Source organism: Bufo gargarizans, chromosome 1 (genome assembly GCF_014858855.1).
Source record: "Bufo gargarizans isolate SCDJY-AF-19 chromosome 1, ASM1485885v1, whole genome shotgun sequence".
Taxonomy (NCBI): Eukaryota; Metazoa; Chordata; class Amphibia; order Anura; family Bufonidae; genus Bufo; species Bufo gargarizans.
Window position 1 is genome coordinate 709,222,980 of NC_058080.1, and position 19,101 is coordinate 709,242,080.

The 19,101-nt window shown below is 41.0% G+C and overlaps 1 protein-coding gene across 1 annotated transcript; it reads right to left on the reverse strand.

Moving 5' to 3' along the window:
• Window positions 1–2,695: 2,695 nt before the first annotated feature.
• LOC122929835 (piggyBac transposable element-derived protein 4-like) lies at window positions 2,696–4,429 on the reverse strand. The gene has a single exon (XM_044283435.1). It carries the CDS (start codon window positions 4,427–4,429, stop codon window positions 2,696–2,698), a length of 1,734 nt encoding a protein of 577 aa, XP_044139370.1.
• Between the last annotated feature and the right edge of the window lie 14,672 nt (window positions 4,430–19,101).

A 19,101-nucleotide genomic window follows, 5' to 3' on the forward strand; every position in this document is an offset into this window, starting at 1 on the left:
TGAGACAAAACATTTTTTGAGCATTCAATTTAATGAAAACAACGAATAAACTGAAACAGGCTGTTTTTCAGCTGATCAAACGTTTAGGACCACACCTCCAAAAAACCCCTCCCCCCCCAAAACAGAAATCCAACTTCCAAACATGAACTCAGTAATGAGTAGCTCCGCCGTTATTGTTTATCACTTAAAAAATGTGTTTTGGCATGCTTGATGCAAGCGTTTCCATGAGGTGAGTGGGAACATTTCCCCAAGTGGTGAAGTCGGACGCACGAAGGCCATCTACTGTTTGAAACTGATGTCTATTTTTGTAAACTTTCCTTGCCATCCCCAAGGGTTCTCAATTGGATTTAGATCAGGGGAACACGCAGGATGGGCCAAAAGAGTGATGTTATTCTCCTGGAGAAGTCCCTTGTCCTGCGGGCATTGTGTACTGTAGAGTTGTCCTATTGAAAAACCCAGTCATTACAACACAGATGAGGGCCCTCAGTCATGAGGAATGCTCTCTGAAACATCTGGACATGCACCCCAGACCATTATGGCGCCCCCTCCACTGTGGCGCGTAGAAAACATCAGAGAAAAAAAAATTCTTCCACCTTTGAATGTCCCATGTTTGGTGCTCTCTTGCAAAGTCCAAACAAGCAGTTCTGTGGCATTCAAGGAGACGAGGTTTTTGAAGACTTTTTTGTTTTTGAAGCCCTTCAGTCTCAGATGCCTTCTGATGGTTATGGGGCTGCAGTCAGCACCAGTAAGGGCCTTATGTGGGTCGAGGATCGTCCAGTGTCTTGACGGACAGCCAATTGGATCCTCCGGCTCAGTGCTGAGGAAATTTTTTTGGGTCTTCCACTCGACTTTTTTGTTCCATAACCCTCAGGATCATTTAAGAAATTCCAAATGACTGTCTTACTGCGTCCCACCTCAGCAGCGATGGCGCGCTGTGAGAGACGCTGCTTATGCAGTTCAACAACCCGACCACGTTCAAAAAGGGAGAGTTTTTTTGCCTTTGCCATCACAACGTGTGACTACCTGACAAAAAATGGCAATGAATCCACATCTTTGCACAGATTTGGCCTTTTAAAGGCATGTGGTTCTAAAATCTTGGTTTCAGTTTATTTGTTGTTTTCATTAAATTGAATGCTCAAAAAATGTTTTGTCTCACTCCCATTTCTTCTTGTTGAAGCTCTACTTGGAACCTTGTTAAGATCCAGCCATGCTAAATATGATTTTTTGCCATTTTTCAAGTGGTCTTAAACTTTGGATCAAGACTTTGGGAGGTATCATTTCACAGCATCTTAGTGCAGAGAGAGATGTCAGAAGGTGCTAGGGACATTGATAGGAAAGTGAATTATAAGTGTAGTGAATGATTATTTAGGGATCCAAATAGTCATTAGACAGCTCCATCATTTCAGCTTTTTGTTATTTGGCTGCAAGTGTTATGTTGAAAAGCATTTAGTGGCTTATATCTTAGTATCTTATTCAGTATGACAAGAAAAATATATACACATTTCACTTCTGCAGTTATTTCTGTTTAAAGCGTTTAGGGGCGTATTACAGTACAAAAAAGAAAACTATATACGCACTGCACTGTTGTAGCTATTTCTGGTGAAAACATATAGGGTAGTTTAGTACAACAAGAAAAATATATTCTCAGTTCACTTCTGCAGTTATTTCTATTGAAAGCGTAAAGCGGCGTATTTCAGTACAACAAGAATAATATATACGCACTGCACTGTTATTTCTGGTGAAAGTGTAAAGGCATATTTCATTAAATAAAGAAAAATATATACGCACTTAACTGTTGCAGTTATTTCTGTTTAAAGCGTGTAAGGATGTCTTTCATTAAAAAAAGAAAAATATATACGCACTGCACTGTTGCAGTTATTTCTGGTGAAAGCATATAGGGGCATATTTTTAAACAACAAGAAAAATATATACACACTTCAATCTTTGATTGTTTTCTGTTCAAAGCATATAGTGGCCTATTTCAGTCCAACAAGAAAAATATATACGCACTGCACTGTTGCAGTTATTTCAGTTTAAAGCATATAGGGGCATTTTTCATTTAACCCATCTCTTATGTTAGCTTTCTGTTACTATCCATGATGTTAACGGGTCGGTTTTGACCCGCGTCTTAAATCAGCCATAAAATACCCTCTGAACAATTATTTATCATCCAATTTGTTTCTTACCTTTTGGTTACCTTGTTAGGCTTCTTTATCCTTGAAAAGATTGGTTTTAATATTTTTGGTGTGACCCCTTAGACCTTTCTTTTGATAGCATACCTCTCATTTTCAAATTAAAAAAATGGTAAAATAAACCTCAATAGAATATTATAAGTAAATAAAAGGTTGTTATGTCACCAGAATGTTGCTGAGGAGTATTTAAACACATCTCTTAATTTTTTTTTAATATTTTTTATTTTATTTTAATAACATTAACTATAATTACATTGATGGTGTTAGGGTCAATTTTGACCCATATATATTTACTTCAAGAAAATAGCCAAAAGTCTTTTTTTTAACATAAAATGTTCATAAACAATGAAAAGCAAGTAATAATACAAAATGTAGACTTGCAAGGTCAAACAAACAACACACAATCAAGCAAGGCAAACCAATAGAAATCAAGTACTACTTTCAAAGCATCTTTGTGCAAGAACTTGCATGTGTTTGTGTGGGTGTTTTTAGATGCATGTGTGTCAAAAGCTGACACTTTTAGCATGTTCTTTGCAGATATATTTTTTACAGTGGAAGCATAATGTGTGTGTCTTTCTGTCCTTATTGCTGGGGCAGACCTGACACCTCTTTCTTTTAGAATCAGATGGCATCACTGGAGTTGTGGCTGTGGCTGTGCTGGTTGATGTTGAGGCAAGGCTAGATGATGATGAGGATGCTGGCACTGATTCTCTTTGTGTTGTTGATGGTGTGGATGGAGTGCTTGATGAACTCTGCATCTGTCTGATCACGGCTGCAGCGATTGGATCTCGAGACACCCGTTTCCTTTGCTCAATGTGTGCCTTGACAAGGGAACTTCCTAGCTCCTCGAGAAATATTCTCCGCTTGTTATTTTTTTTTGTGTTCCAACCTGGGTGGATGTGGGTCCATAACACTAATGCATTGTATGCAGACACATCTAGGATGTTATAAAACACAGCCATCAGCCATCTCCTGGTCATTCGCTGACAAGTATAGGTAGCAGTCAGCTTGTCCAGGTTGTCCACTCCTCCTTTGTTTTTATTGTAATCCAGGATAATTGTGGGTTTTTTGTCACTTCTTGATGACACAGCTGCATCTTTGTGAAAAGTGGACATAAGTATCACATATTTCTTTTTTTTTCCTGTCCTGTCCTTCACCTGCAAAATTTCAGTGTTGCGCTCAGGTTTATTTTTTTTTATTGTGCCTACCATGGTGAGTTTCCTCCTGAGAAGTTCTTGTCCAAGGTCATAGCTGGTAAAAAAATTGTCACACGTGATATTGTGACCCCGCAGTCCAGTAGTCAAATCAAGGACTACACGTTGTCCTTGTTTTTTCTCAGGGATGCCACTTTCGGGTTTGCCAGTGTAAATCTGTAGGTTCCCTGCATAGCTTGTTTTTGCATCACAGGCTGCCCAGATTTTTATGCCGTATTTGCCTGGCTTACTGGGCATATACTGCCGGAAGGGGCAATTTCCACGGAAAGGGATCAAACGTTCATCTACTGTTACCTGAGGCCCAGGGTTAAACATTAGTGGAAGGAGCTGAACCCATTTCTCCCAGACATCCCTTATGGGAGCAAGCTTGTCAGATTTTGCTCTAGTATCTCTGTTGTCAAATCTGAAAACTCTTGATATCATTCGAAAGGTGTGAAGTGACATTGTTGCTGGGAAGATATATCTGCCTCTTGACTTGTCCCAGAGACTATCAGTGGCCTCATTATAGGATCTGTACACTCCAGCAAGAAGAAGAACTCCAATATAAGCATCTAGGCATTCCTCATTTATGTCATTCCACATGTTGCCATGGACTTTTTTTCCTTCAAGGTTTGTCATTGCAATGATCACTTTTGTAAGTGACAATGGCATGAACAGTTCAAAACATGTTTTGATGTCACTTACTCTCGTCACAGCAAGCCTTGTGATCCCAGGGGTCATTTTGATTACATCTGCAGCAGCTGCCTTGCCATGTAAGTCAGGAGGTTCTGAACTCCAACAGATCTTACCACTTTTGGATTTGAATGTTTCAGCAGGAACAGCAGCAGGTTCAGCACTGGTGGCCTCCTCATCAGACTCATCAGATGTGTCTATGTATTCTGGTTGATAGTCTACTTTATCTTCTGCCTCAGAAACCTGCTCATCCATATCGCTATGTGGCTCTGTGTCCTCTGCCTCATTTTCATCCAAGATATAATCCAGTATTTGGCTTCCTGTAAATCTTCTCACTCTTGCATGCTGCATATTGGAGATGATTACTCTGCAAGTCAGCAACTCTGAAATGTATTGGTCCTATGTTTCTTTACTTTATTTAGAGAAGCAGACAAAGAGATAGGCCCCTCCCTAACTACAGCTCACAGGGCTGAGAGGTGATTGGCTGTCAGTGTTACTAAGCAGAGAGAGTGTTTATGATTTCAGTTTTGGCACTTATTAGTGTCCTATAATCCTATATTATAACTGGGTCAGAATTGACCCTAACACCATAAACGTCTTAATTTTCACCACAGTATTTTATAATTTAGTGAAAAGGATTATTTTTCTATTACATTGTTTAAATAGAGGTTCCCGACAAAGTAAAAAAATCTTGATGCAATAAATAAATTTATGTGATACTTATAGACATTCAAAACCTGAAAACGGGTCGGTTCTGACCCTAAAACAAGAGGAGGGTTAAAAAAGAAAAATATATATGCACTGCACTGTTGCAGTTATTTCTGGTGAAAGCGTACAGGGCGTATATCATTAAAAAAATATATATATATATACGCACTGCACTATTGCAGTTATTTCTGGTGAAAGCGTATATGGGCGTATTTCTAAACTACAAGAAAAATATATATGCACTTCACTCTGAATGTTTTCTGGTCAAAGCGTATAGTGGCCTATTTCAGTCCAACAAGAAAAATATATACGCACTGCACTGTTGCAGGTATTTCTGTTTAAAGCATATAGGGGCATATTTCATTTAAAAAAAGAAAAATATATATGCACTGCACTATTGCAGTTATTTCTGGTGAATGAGTATAGTGGCATATTGCAGAACAACAAGAAAAACATATACACATTTAAATTTTTGTTTGTTTTCTGGTCAAAGCGTATAGTGGCCTATTTCAGTCCAACAAGAAAAATATATACGCACTGCACTGTTGCAGTTATTTCCGTTTAAAGTGTATAGGGGCATTTTTCATTTAACCCATCTCTTATGTTAGCTTTCTGTTACTATCCATGATGTTAACGGGTCGGTTAACAGTAAATATTACAGTAAAAAATGAAAAATATATGCACACTGCACTGTTGCAGTTATTTCTCGTGAAAGCATATAGGGGTGCATTCCAGTCCAACAAGAAAAATGTATACACATTTCACTTCTGCAGTTATTTCTGTTGAAAGCGTATAGGGGCGTATTAAAGTAAAAAATGTATCTATATACACACTGCACTGCTGCAGTTATTTCTGGTGAAAGCGTATAGGGGCGTATTTCAGTAAAAAAAAAAAAAATACGGTACAGACCAAAAGTTTGGACACACCTTCTCATTCAAAGAGTTTTCTTTATTTTCATGACTATGAAAATTGTAGACTCACACTGAAGGCATCAAAACTATGAATTAACACATGTGGAATTATATACATTACAAAAAAGTGTGAAACAACTGAAAATATGTCATATTCTAGGTTCTTCAAAGTAGCCACCTTTTGCTTTGATTACTGCTTTGCACACTCTTGGCATTCTCTTGATGAGCTTCAAGAGGTAGTCACCTGAAATGGTTTTCACTTCACAGGTGTGCCATGTCAGGTTTAATAAGTGGGATTTCTTGCCTTATAAATGGGGTTGGGACCATCAGTTGCGTTGTGGAGAAATTAGGTGGATACACAGCTGATAGTCCTACTGAATAGACTGTTAGAATTTGTATTATGGCAAGAAAAAAGCAGCTAAGTAAAGAAAAACTAGTGGCCATCATTACTTTAAGAAATGAAGGTCAGTCAGTCTGAAAAATTGGGAAAACTTTGAAAGTGTCCCCAAGTGCAGTCACAAAAACCATCAAGCGCTACAAAGAAACTGGCTCACATGCGGACCGCCCCAGGAAAGGAAGACGAAGAGTCACCTCTGCTGCGGAGGATAAGTTCATCTGAGTCACAAGCCTCAGAAATCGCAGGTTAACTGCAGCTCAGATTAGAGACCAGGTCAATGCCACACATAGTTCTAGCGAGGTCGGTCTTGATAGATAAATTATTTTAGTTTTAATAAGAAACAACGCGTTTCGGGGATGTAAGGCTCCCCCTCATCAGGTTTCACATACACATAACAAATATTACATTATTTATAGGTAAATTCCTACAAAAAACCGCCAAAATGATGCACCTAGGTGACGCCCCTTGTGGGAGGAGCCATCACCAGGTGTCATCTGCACTTACACTTTTTCTTCATATAATTAACATTAAATAAAAGTAGCTATAAACAATTCATATATTCTGCATAAAATCGTATTAATATGATATTAAAATTCCTTACAGATCGTTTCTTTGGCTTAGATGTATTACATCTCGCTCCCGGTCATGTGATCGCTAGTGTGGGCGTCACATGACTCGGGAGTCCGGAAGTATATGTTCGGTGACGCCGCTCTCAGCCAGATAGGGCGGAGGTAGCGATACTAGGATCGCTTTAACTGCGCATGTCTGCAACTGCCGGTGGCTTGAATATCTCAAGCGGAGATACCAGCGCTGGGATCGCTCAAACGGCGCATGCCCATATTGGCCGGCAGTAGGGTTGTCACGTGATCGCATTCATGCGGTCATGTGACCTATTCATCTTGTCATTAAGGCCTGAAACATACTGAGGATCTATTAATGAGGCTGGGTGGAGTTTATTTAAAATGTACCAACAAAGGGGAAAAAAGAGGGAAAAGAGAATATATTAGGTATAACCCCACAGACCTTATAACCCCAAATGGTCTGTGGGGTTATACCTAATATATTCTCTTTTCCCTCTTTTTTCCCCTTTGTTGGTACATTTTAAATAAACTCCACCCAGCCTCATTAATAGATCCTCAGTATGTTTCAGGCCTTAATGACAAGATGAATAGGTCACATGACCGCATGAATGCGATCACGTGACAACCCTACTGCCGGCCAATATGGGCATGCGCCGTTTGAGCGATCCCAGCGCTGGTATCTCCGCTTGAGATATTCAAGCCACCGGCAGTTGCAGACATGCGCAGTTAAAGCGATCCTAGTATCGCTACCTCCGCCCTATCTGGCTGAGAGCGGCGTCACCGAACATATACTTCCGGACTCCCGAGTCATGTGACGCCCACACTAGCGATCACATGACCGGGAGCGAGATGTAATACATCTAAGCCAAAGAAACGATCTGTAAGGAATTTTAATATCATATTAATACGATTTTATGCAGAATATATGAATTGTTTATAGCTACTTTTATTTAATGTTAATTATATGAAGAAAAAGTGTAAGTGCAGATGACACCTGGTGATGGCTCCTCCCACAAGGGGCGTCACCTAGGTGCATAATTTTGGCGTTTTTTTGTAGGAATTTACCTATAAATAATGTAATATTTGTTATGTGTATGTGAAACCTGATGAAGGGGAGCCTTACATCCCCAAAACGCGTTGTTTCTTATTAAAACTAAAATAATTTATCTATCAAGACCGACCTCACTGGTGAATTTGCGCCGATGCAGAACTTTTTCTTTCCTTTATCTACGAATTCTTTTGGGGGGACTGGACATCCCAGCCAAGAGATCCTAAAATCTGCGGCTGCAATCCTGGTTCAAAAAGGTCTTGTTCCTGTTAAGTTTACAGTAGCGTTGTGCCTGCCGGAGCACAACCCTATAAGGTGAGTTTGGATATTTCTCACTCTGACATTACCATCCGGTGTTTTGAACGTACTACCCTATTGTGCGCTCTTCTTTCTCTTTTTCCCTGCTCCCGAGGGAAATCTAGATTTGTCCGTGTTCTACACATAGTTCTAGCAGCAGACACATCTCTAGAACAACTGTTAAGAGGAGACTGTGTGAATCAGGCCTTAATGGTAGAATATCTGCTAGGAAACCACTGCTAAGGACAGGCAACAAGCAGAAGAGACTTGTTTGGGCTAAAGAACACAAGGAATGGACATTAGACCAGTGTAAATCTGTGCTTTGGTCTGATGAGTCCAAATTTGAGATCTTTGGTTCCAACCCCCGTGTCTTTGTGCAACGCAGAAAAGGTGAATGGATGGACTCTACATGCCTGGTTCCCACCGTGAAGCATGGTGGAGGAGGTGTGATGGTGTGGGGGTGCTTTGCTGGTGACACTGTTGGGGATTTATTCAAAATTGAAGGCATACTGAACCAGCATGGCTACCACAGCATCTTGCAGCGGCATGCTATTCCATGCGGTTTGCGTTTAGTTGGACCATCATTTATTTTTCAACAGGACAATGACCCCAAACACACCTCCAGGCTGTGTAAGGGCTATTTGACCATGAAGGAGAGTGATGGGTGCTGCGCTAGATGACCTGGCCTTCACAGTCACTGGACCTGAACCCAATCGAGATGGTTTGGGGTGAGCTGGACCGCAGAGTGAAGGCAAAAGGGCCAACAAGTGCTAAGCATCTCTGGGAACCCCTTCAAGAATGTTGGAAGACCATTTCAGGTGACTACCTCTTGAAGCTCATCAAGAGAATACCAAGAGTGTGCAAAGCAGTAATCAAAGCAAAAGGTGGCTACTTTGAAGAACCTAGAATATGACATATTTTCAGTTGTTTCACACTTTTTTGTTATGTATATAATTCCACATGTGTTAATTCATAGTTTTGATGCCTTCAGTGTGAATCTACAATTTTCATAGTCATGAAAATAAAGAAAACTCTTTGAATGAGAAGGTGTGTCCAAACTTTTGGTCTGTACTGTATATATGCACTGCAGTGTTGATGTTATTTCTTTTTAAAGTGTTTAGGGGGAATATAAGGTTAAGGAACAAAAAAAAAAACTAATGTGGATAAACAGAACTGTAAAGAAAGCAATAAATGACAAAAAGAAAGCATATAAATTACTAAAACATTGAAAAACTATAAGAAAAAAATAGAACATGTAAAAAACAAATAAAAGCGGTCAAACTAGAGACCGAAGGACTAATTGCCAAAGAAAGTAGAACTAACCCTAAAATGTTCTTCAACTATATAAATGTTAAAAAGTATAAATCTGAAGGTGTCGGCCCTAAAAAGAGTAATGAGGGGGGAGTCGCAGAGAGCGACGAGGAGAAAGCAAAGCTGTTAAATATTTTTCTCTCCAATGTATTCACTGAGGAAAATAAATTGTCAGATGAAATGCTGAATGTAAAAATAAATTCCCCATTAAAAGTGTCCTGTCTGACCCAGAAAGAAGTACAACAGCTACTTAAAAAGATTAAAATAGACAAATTGCCAGGACTGGATGGCATACACCCCCGTATCCTAAGGGAATTACGTAATGTCATAGCCAGACCCTTATTTCTGATATTTGCAGACTCTATACTGACAGGGAATGTCCCACAGGATTGGTGCATGGCAAATGTGGTGCCAATATTCAAAAAGGGTCCAAAAACAGAGCCTGGAAACTATAGGCCGGTAAGTTTAACATCTGTTGTGGGTAAACAGTTTGAAGGTTTTCTGAGAGATGCTATCTTAGAGCATCTCAACGGAAATAAGCAAATAACGCCATATCAGCATGGCTTCATGAGGGATCGGTCATGCCAAACTAATTTAATCAGTTTCTATGAGGAGGTAAGTTCTAGACTTGACAGTGGCGAATCAATGGATGTCGTATATCTGGACTTCTCCAAAGCATTTGACACTGTACCACATAAAAGGTTAGTATATAAAATGAGAATGCTCGGACTGGGAGAAAACATCTGTATGTGGGTCAGTAACTGGCTGTGGGATAGAAAACAGAGGGTGGTTATTAACGGTACATACCCGGATTGGGTCACTGTCACTAGTGGAGTACCTCAGGGGTCAGTGTCAGTATTGGGCCCTATTCTCTTCAATATATTTATTAATGATTTTGTAGAAGAGTTGCATAGTAAAGTATAAATTTTCGCAGATGACACTAAACTGTGTAAAGTAACTAACACTGAAGAGGACAGTATATTATTACAGAGTGATCTGGATAGACTGAAGGCTTGGGCAGATAAGTGGCAGATGAGGTTTAATACTGACAAATGTAAAGTTATGCACATGGGAAGGAATAATGCAAGTCACCCGTACATACTAAATGGTAAAACACTCGGTAACACTGACATGGAAAAGGATCTAGGAATTTTAATAAACAGCAAACTAAGCTGAAAAACCAGTGTCAGGCAGCTGCTGCCAAGGCCAATAAGATAATGGGTTGCATCGAAAGGGGCATAGATGCCCGTGATGAGAACATAGTCCTACCACTTTACAAATCATTAGTCAGACCACACATGGAGTACTGTGTACAGTTCTGGGCTCCTGTGAACAAGGCAGACATAGCAGATCTGGAGAGGGTCCAGAGGAGGGCAACTAAAGTAATAACTGGAATGGGGCAACTACAGTACCCTGAAAGATTATAAAAATTAGGTTTATTTACTTCAGAAAAAAGACGACTGAGGGGAGATCTAATTACTATGTATAAATATATCAGGGGTTAGTACAGAGATCTATCCCATCATTTTTTTTATCCCCAGGACTGTAACTGTGACGAGGGGACAGCCTTGGTGTCTGGAGGAAAGAAGGTTTGTACACAAACATAGAAGAGGATTCTTTATGGTAAGAGCAGTGAGACTATGGAACTCTCTGCCTGAGGAGGTGGTGATGGTGAGTACAATAAAGGAATTCAAGAGGGGCCTGGATGTATTTCTGGAGTGTAATAATATTATAGGCTATAGCTACTAGAGAGGGGTCGTTGATTCAGGGAGTTATTCTGATTGCCTGATTGGAGTCGGGAAGGAGTTTTTATTCCCCTAAAGTGAGGAAAATTGGCTTCTACCTCATAGGGTTTTTTTTTTTTGCCTTCCTCTGGATCAACTTGCAGGATGACAGGCCAAACTGGATGGACAAATGTCTTTTTTTCGGCCTTATGTACTATGTCACTATGCTACTATGTATTACAGTAAAAAAAAAACATTATGTCACCATTCTACCATCCTTAAGCTGCTGCTGCTACTGCCAATGATCTCCACACTATGTCACCTTGCCACTCTGTGGCCGCCACCTTCAGTTTCTGTCATTGTGCCACTCGGTGGCCTTCTCATGCTGCTTCCACCTCATAAGATAAATGAGATTTGGTTCCTCAAAATGAAAAAATAAAGAGGTAGGTAATCATAGATTGCTCGCAGTGTCCCACGATGTAACGGGACTTATACTGAGGGCAATACTAGAATGTCCACAAAGGCAAGGAGTGAAATGACTGATGTATTCCAAACGTGATGTTTCAAGGTCTAGACAATTGGAGTGATGCACATCAGTATTTATGCCGCAGGTGGTCGGGTTTGGCACACATAGGCGCCAATATCTGACACATCAAGGTGGACATATAACAAGTGTTAAACAACAAAAAAGAAAAGAAAAAATCTCTATGCACAACGACAGACACAACACAAATAATGACATGGATGTATATATATCCGTGTTACATACTGTACACTAATACATCCACAGCATATAGGTGCACGGCGGCACCGCTTGTAAGAAAGACACACCACCAGGTGTCCTACCGTACAGGTTTGATGTACTCCAGGCACCTGTGTTCTTTATGTCTTTTTCAGACAGGGTGGTCCTTTTCCGGCAGTTGGAGGAAAATTGAGGGGAATGGAAACGGTGGTTTTCCTTTCTATCCCTAATTGGCCCTCACAGCCCTACAATAAGCCTCCAAAACTAGCCACGGGGTGTCCCACTATTTGGGCCCCCGTCCGGAACCTAGCCCTGGAATTGTGGTCCCTAAAAAGGCCCTACAAGGATCCCCTTTTTAGGGACCACAATTTGACTGCTTCCACCTCACCACTATGTCATAGGGCCACTCTGTGTACTTCTCATGCGGTTCCCACCCTCCCCACTTCATGACTGGGCCACTATTTTGCCTTTTGGCCTGTCTGACATAATGATTTATTTAACCTTTCTTCTGATCTGTCAGAAGGAAGGAAAAATGAGACGCACAACGGATTCTGTCTGTGTAGCAGCTGTAAGGCCTTTATGGCCCCATCAGAATTGGCTTATGATTTAGTAGCCAAAGGCAGAAGTGGTACAAGACACAGAAGACATGCAAATATTCATCTCTGTTTTACATCCACTTCATTTTTTATTTTTTTTGCATTAGCAATACTGATGGATTATTGAGCAAATGCTGACCGAGTGAAGGAATATTGTCACGGCCTTTGGTGTGTGTACGCTGTGACACTTATGCCATGCTTGTGTTTGCCTGTGGCAACGTGTTGCGGTTTCAGCATGCAACATGTAGCTTTTTATGCTGGTGTGTGTACTTCCCCATTTCAGTTGTTTCCTCCTCTGTCTGGTGCTGGAGGGGTTAATCACCTTGTTGGGCGTGGTCATCTTACCTGTGGTTAGAGGCCAGGAGTCAGTGGTACTCCAGCAATGGTGTGTGTTGGAGTTATGCTCCTGGTCTTCATGGTCTGTCCTAGTGGGACATTAAGGTCTCCAGCGATGTCTTCCCTCCACTACATGTGTTGTATGTTTGGTGTTGGGTTATGATTTGGTGTGTTGTAATTAAACCAAAAGCCTGTACGCAGTGCCGCCTGGGGCACCCATGCACCTTGCGGCATGGGGGTTCTAGCGGAGTCTGGTGTGCTGGCTACCTGTGTGAGTTGCTGGTATGGTGTCCTGTTTGGTGTTAGGGCTCCGGTACGTATTCACGGGTTCCAGTCGTTGTGGCAGCGGCAGGTAGGTGTGTTTTCTTGTTTTCTTACCTGCCATTTCTCTTGCTGCATATGGTCTTTTCCTTTCCCTGCTTCTAGGCCTTTTGAGACTACTTTTCTTCTGTGTCCTGAAAGAACAGGGCACCTCTCCTCAGCTCCTTTGTGAGGGATTCTCAGGGCGACTCAGGGTCTTAGGTATCCAGGGTATGAGCCATCCTACCATCCAGGTCCGCTCATACGTTGAGGAGTTAGGGCAAGGTATAGGGATGCATTAGGAGGTGACCTGCTCCCTTATCCCTGTGTTCAGGCCTAGTTGCTTTCCTTATCCCCCATTCATCGTATGGTGGGGGGTTTTCCCCATTCCCCACCGTGACACGTATGCTCCACAGACAGGATTCATATTTTGTGGGTTATTGTTCTGACGGATCAGAGGATCAGTGATGTCAACACAAAATTACTGCTGACACCCTGTCGGGGGGGGCTCTACTTATATACACGTTTAATAGAACAGGTTCTGTAGACATCTATGTGGAATCAGCTGGCGACGGTGTAAAAGGAGTAGACTTATTATTGACGCTGACATCGACCTTTAAGGCTGAGTTCATACTTGAGTTATTTGGTCAGTGTTTGCCCCGTTACTGCCCAAATAAGTAAAGTGTGCAGTGATTCTATGAGCGACTCCTGTCATCTGCATGTCATACGGACTCACAGTATTATTTCACTACCACAGCAGACTCCCTATGTGTGTTACTGCAAGGCACAGTTCTTCTACACCTCTATAAAGGCTCTCTGCAGCGATTCGCCGCAAATAAATTCAGATCAAAGCAAATTTTTCCGAACAATTTGGCGAACCGGCCAAATCGAATTTTTGAAAAATGTGCTCATCTCTAATAATAATAATAATAATAGCAATAGCAATATCAATAATAGTAATTTTAACAGTAATAGTAATATCAGTAACAATTATTATTATAATTATAATCACCTCCACCATTATAATTTTTTGCCTGAAGCTAGAAAAATAAATGGAAAACCTGCACAGTTCACAGCCAAATTCCAATTATCCACGATCAGCTTTGAAATACTTTAATAATGTCAGTATCCAGAAGCATGGAGTACGTAATTAACGTAAATTACATTACCGTAATAGTAATCTAATTATTCAAAGAGGACATTAATATAAACATGATATATGGCCTTTTTAATAAAGAATGCTACAATGCATTTATATTTCTCCACTGAACATAATATATCCCTTTACATTAGACGCTTTGTAACTTAGGTGTAATGATCAACTGTTTAAGGTAATTACACTTAATCAAAAGGAAAATATGTTAGATAAAAATAAGAAAGGGCAAACCGCAGCTTACCGCCATGTGAAAAGTGTGATAAATAGGATAAAACTATTCAGAAGCCCATTGAAATATACAGCATGAAATCTGATTAAATATTGGCAAGCACACAGAATGTTCTCTGCAAGAATTTTAAAAATAAACAACAAAATATGTACTTCAAATACATGAGATAATAATTTTCTTAAAGTTCCTCATAAAGGCTTTCTGAGATTGTAATATTGATGACACCCTTAAGATAGGTGAAGGTCCAATTCTTCGCATCCCCACCGATCAGTTGTTTGTATGGACTGCTGCACTCCAAGCTTTGGAACAGCACAGCTCCATACATTGAGTAGTGGCTGTAAGTGGTACTGCAGCACTGCTCCCATTCAGTGCTAGTACTTAGTTTGCTGTTTCAATAGCTGTTCAAAATTTCAGAGCTGGAAAACTCATAGTAACATAGTAACATAGTACATAAGGCCGAAAAAAAGACATTTGTCCGTCCAGTTCGGCCTGTTATCCTGCAAGTTGATCCAGAGGAAGGCAAAAAAAAAAACCTGTGAGGTAGAAGCCAATTTTTCCCACTTCAGGGGAATAAAAAATTCCTTCCCGACTCCTATCAGGCAATCAGAATAACTCCCTGGATCAACAACCCCTCTCTAGAAGCTACAGCCTGTAATATTATTACGCTCCAGAAATACATCCAGGTCCCTCTTGAATTCCTTTATTGTACTCCTTTATTGTACTCACCAGGCAGAGAGTTCCATAGTCTCACTGCTCTTACCATAAAGAATCCTCTTCTATGTTTGTGTACAGACCTTCTTTCCTCCAGACGCAGAGGATGTCCCCTCGTCACAGTCACAGTCCTGGGGATAAATAGCAGTTGTCTTTTTTCTAAAGTGAATAACCCTAATTTTGATAATCTTTCAGGGTACTGTAGTTGCCCCATTCCATCTATGCCCCTTCTGATGCAACCCATTATCTTATTGGCCTTGGCAGCAGCTGCCTGACACTGGTTTTTGCAGCTTAGTTTGCTGTTTATTAAAATTCCTAGATCCTTTTCCATGTCAGTGTTACCGAGTGTTTTACCATTTAGTATGTACGGGTGACTTGCATTATTCCTTCCCATGTCCATAACTTTACATTTGTCAGTATTAAACCTCACCTGCCACTTATCTGCCCAAGCCTCCAATCTATCCAGATCCCTCTGTAGTAATATACTGTCCTCTTCAGTGTAAATTACTTTACACAGTTTAGTGTCATCTGCGAAAATTGATACTTTACTATGCAACCCTTCTACAAGATCATTAATAAATATATTGAAGAGAATAGGGCCCAATACTGACCCCTGACGTACTCCACTAGTGACAGTGACCCAATCTGAGTGTATACCGTTAATAACCACCCTCTGTTTTCTATCATTGAGCCAGTTACTTACCAACATACAGACGTTTTCTCCCAGTCCGAGCATTCTCATTTTATATACTAACCTTTTATGTGGTACAGTGTCAAATGCTTTGGAGAAGTCCAGATACACGACATCCATTGATTCGCCGCTGTCAAGTCTAGAACTTACCTCCTCATAGAAACTGATTAAATTAGTTCCCTCACGAAGCCATGCTGATATGGCGTTATTTGCTTATTTCCGTTGAGATGCTCTAAGATAGCATTGCTCAGAGAACCTTCAAACAGTTTACCCACAACAGGTGTTAAACTTACCGGCCTATAGTTTCCAGGCTCTGTTTTTGGACCCTTTTTGAATATTGGCACCACATTTGCCATACGCCAATCCTGTGGGACATTCCCTGTCAGTATAGAGTCTGCAAATATCAGAAATAAAGGTCTGGCTATGACATTACTTAATTCCCTTAGGATACGGGGGTGTATGCATCCGGTCCTGGCGATTTGTCCTCGCTGATGTACTTCTTCCTTGGTCAGACAGGACACTTTTAATGGGGAATTTATTTTTACATTCTGTATGTCATCTGACAGTTTATATTCCTCAGTGAATACATTGGAGAAAAAAATATTTAACAGCTTTGCTTTCTCCACGTCCCTCTCTGCGACTCCCCCCTCATTACTCTTTAAAGGGCCGACACCTTCAGATTTATACTTTTTAACATTTATATAATTGAAGAACATTTTAGGGGTTGTTTTACTCTCTTTGGCAATTAATCTCTCGGTCTCTAGTTTGGCCGCTTTTATTTGTTTTTTACATGTTAATTTTTTTTCCTTATAGATTTTCAGTGCTTCCGTGCTACACCCCTGTTTTAGTGATTTATATGCTTTCTTTTTGTCATTTATTGCTTTCTTTACAGTTCTATTTATCCACATCGGTTTCTTTTTGTTCCTTAACCTTTTATTCCCATACGGTATGTACCTCTCACAATGAGATTTTAGGATGTTTTTAAAGATATCCCATTTTGTGGCTGTATTTTTATTTTTGAGGACTTTGTCCTAGTTAGTTAGGCCTATGGCCTCTCTTGGTTGGCTAAATTTAGCTTTTTTGAAGTTTGGTATTTTTGTTCCTACCTGTAGAAATGCTCTTTTGAATGATAATTGGAAGGTTATTACTTTATGGTCACCATTTCCCAGGTGTCCCCCAACCTGCACGTCTGTTGTTCTGTCAGGCCTATTGGTTAATACTAAGTCCAGTATGGCCGTCCTTCTAGTTGGTTCCTGAACCAGTTGGGAGAGGTAATTGTCTTTGGTTATTGCCAAGAACCTGTCTCCCTTATGAGATATACAAGTTTCAGTTTCCCAGTCTATATCTGGGTAGTTGAAGTCCCCCATAATAACCACCTCATTATGATTTGCCGCCTCGTCTATCTCGTTTAGTAGTAGATTTTCTGTGGACTCCTGTATATTAGGTAGCTTATAGTAAACTCCTATTAGTAATTTATTGTTGTTTTTAGCTCCATGTATCTCTACTCACAGTGACTCCACATGTTCATGTCCCTCACTTATATCTTCACGGAGTGTGGGCTTTAGACAAGACTTTACATAAAGGCAAACACCTCCCCTTCTCCGGTTTTGACGATCCTTTCTAAACAGACTGTACATTAACTGCCCAGTCATAGCTATCATCCAGCCATGTCTCAGTTATTCCCACTATGTCATAGTTCTCCTCACACATCACTAATTCCAGCTCCCTAGTTGTATTAGTCAGGCTTCTGGCATTAGTATACATACACCTCTCCTTCTGAACTGTTCTAGTCCCTCCTTCCATTCCTCCCCCAGTCCCACTACATTGCCCCCGGTCTCTATCTGCCCTATCTTCCCCTCCTATAATGGAATTTACCTCCCCCCAGTCCCTATTTTAAATACTCCTCCAACCTTCTAGCCATCTTTCTCCCCGGCACAGCTGCCCCTTCCCCATTGAGGTGCAGCCTGTCCCTACAATAGAGCCTGTAGCCAATAGAAAAGTCGGCCCAGTTCTCCAGGAACCCAAACCCCACCTTCCTACACCAGTTATTGAGCCACTTGTTAATCTCCCTAATCTCGCGCTGCCTTTCTTGTGTGGCTCGTGGTACAGGCAGTATTTCGAAAAATACTACCTTTGAGGTCCTTGCCCTAAGCTTTTGACCTAAATCCCTGAAATAATTTTTAAGGACTCTCCACCTACCTCTAACTTTATCATTGGTTCCGATATGGACCATGACCGCTGGGTCGTCTCCAGCCCCTCCCAGTAATCTGTCAACCCGATCCGCGATGTGTCGAACTCTAGCGCCAGGAAGACAGCACACTGTTCGGCGATCACGGTCTTTGTGGCAGATTTCCCCATCTGTTTCCCTAATAATGGAGTCTCCAACTACCAGCACCTGTCTGGCCTGACCTGCTCTCCTGGTTCCCTGCTTACTGGAGCTGACATTCCCCTGACTGGCAGAGGAAGTGTCCGGCTGCAGCAGTGCCATCCCTGGACTGACATCCCCCTCATCTGCCAAATGTGCAAACTTGTTGGGGTGTGTCAGATAAGGGATAACCTCCCTGGCACTCTTCCCTCTACCCCGCTTTCTAACTGTTACCCAGCTAGCTTTGTCCCTTTCCTCAGCCTCCTCTCTGTCACCCTCCCCCTCATCTACCCCAAAGAGTGCTTGCTCGGTGAGAAGCAAACTCTTTTGCAAATTGTCAATGCCTCTCAGTGTTGCAACTTGCCCGTTTAGAGACTTGATTTGCGATCCCAAACGGGTAATTTGCTCACATCTTGAACAAAGATATACACCCTCGAACGGCAGTTCCAGGACTGCATACATCATGCAAGATGTGCACTGGACTGCGTTGTCAATTGTGCAACACATACTAAATGGGGATTACAACAGTAAAAAAGTAAAACAGTAAATATAGAAACATAGAATGTGTCGGCAGATAAGAACCATTTGGCCCATCTAGTCTGCCCAATATACTAAATACTATGGATAGCCCCTGGCCCTATCTTATATGAAGGATGGCCTTATGCCTATCCCATGCATGCTTAAACTCCTCCACTGTATTTGCAGCTACCACTTCTGCAGGAAGGCTATTCCATGCATCCACTACTCTCTCAGTAAAGTAATACTTCCTGATATTACTTTAAAATCTTTGCCCCTCTAATTTAAAACTATGTCCTCTTGTAGCAGTTTTTCTTCTTTTAAACATTCTCTCCTCTTTTACCTTGTTGATTCCCTTTATGTATTTAAAAGTTTTTTTATCATATCCCACCTGTCCCGTCTTT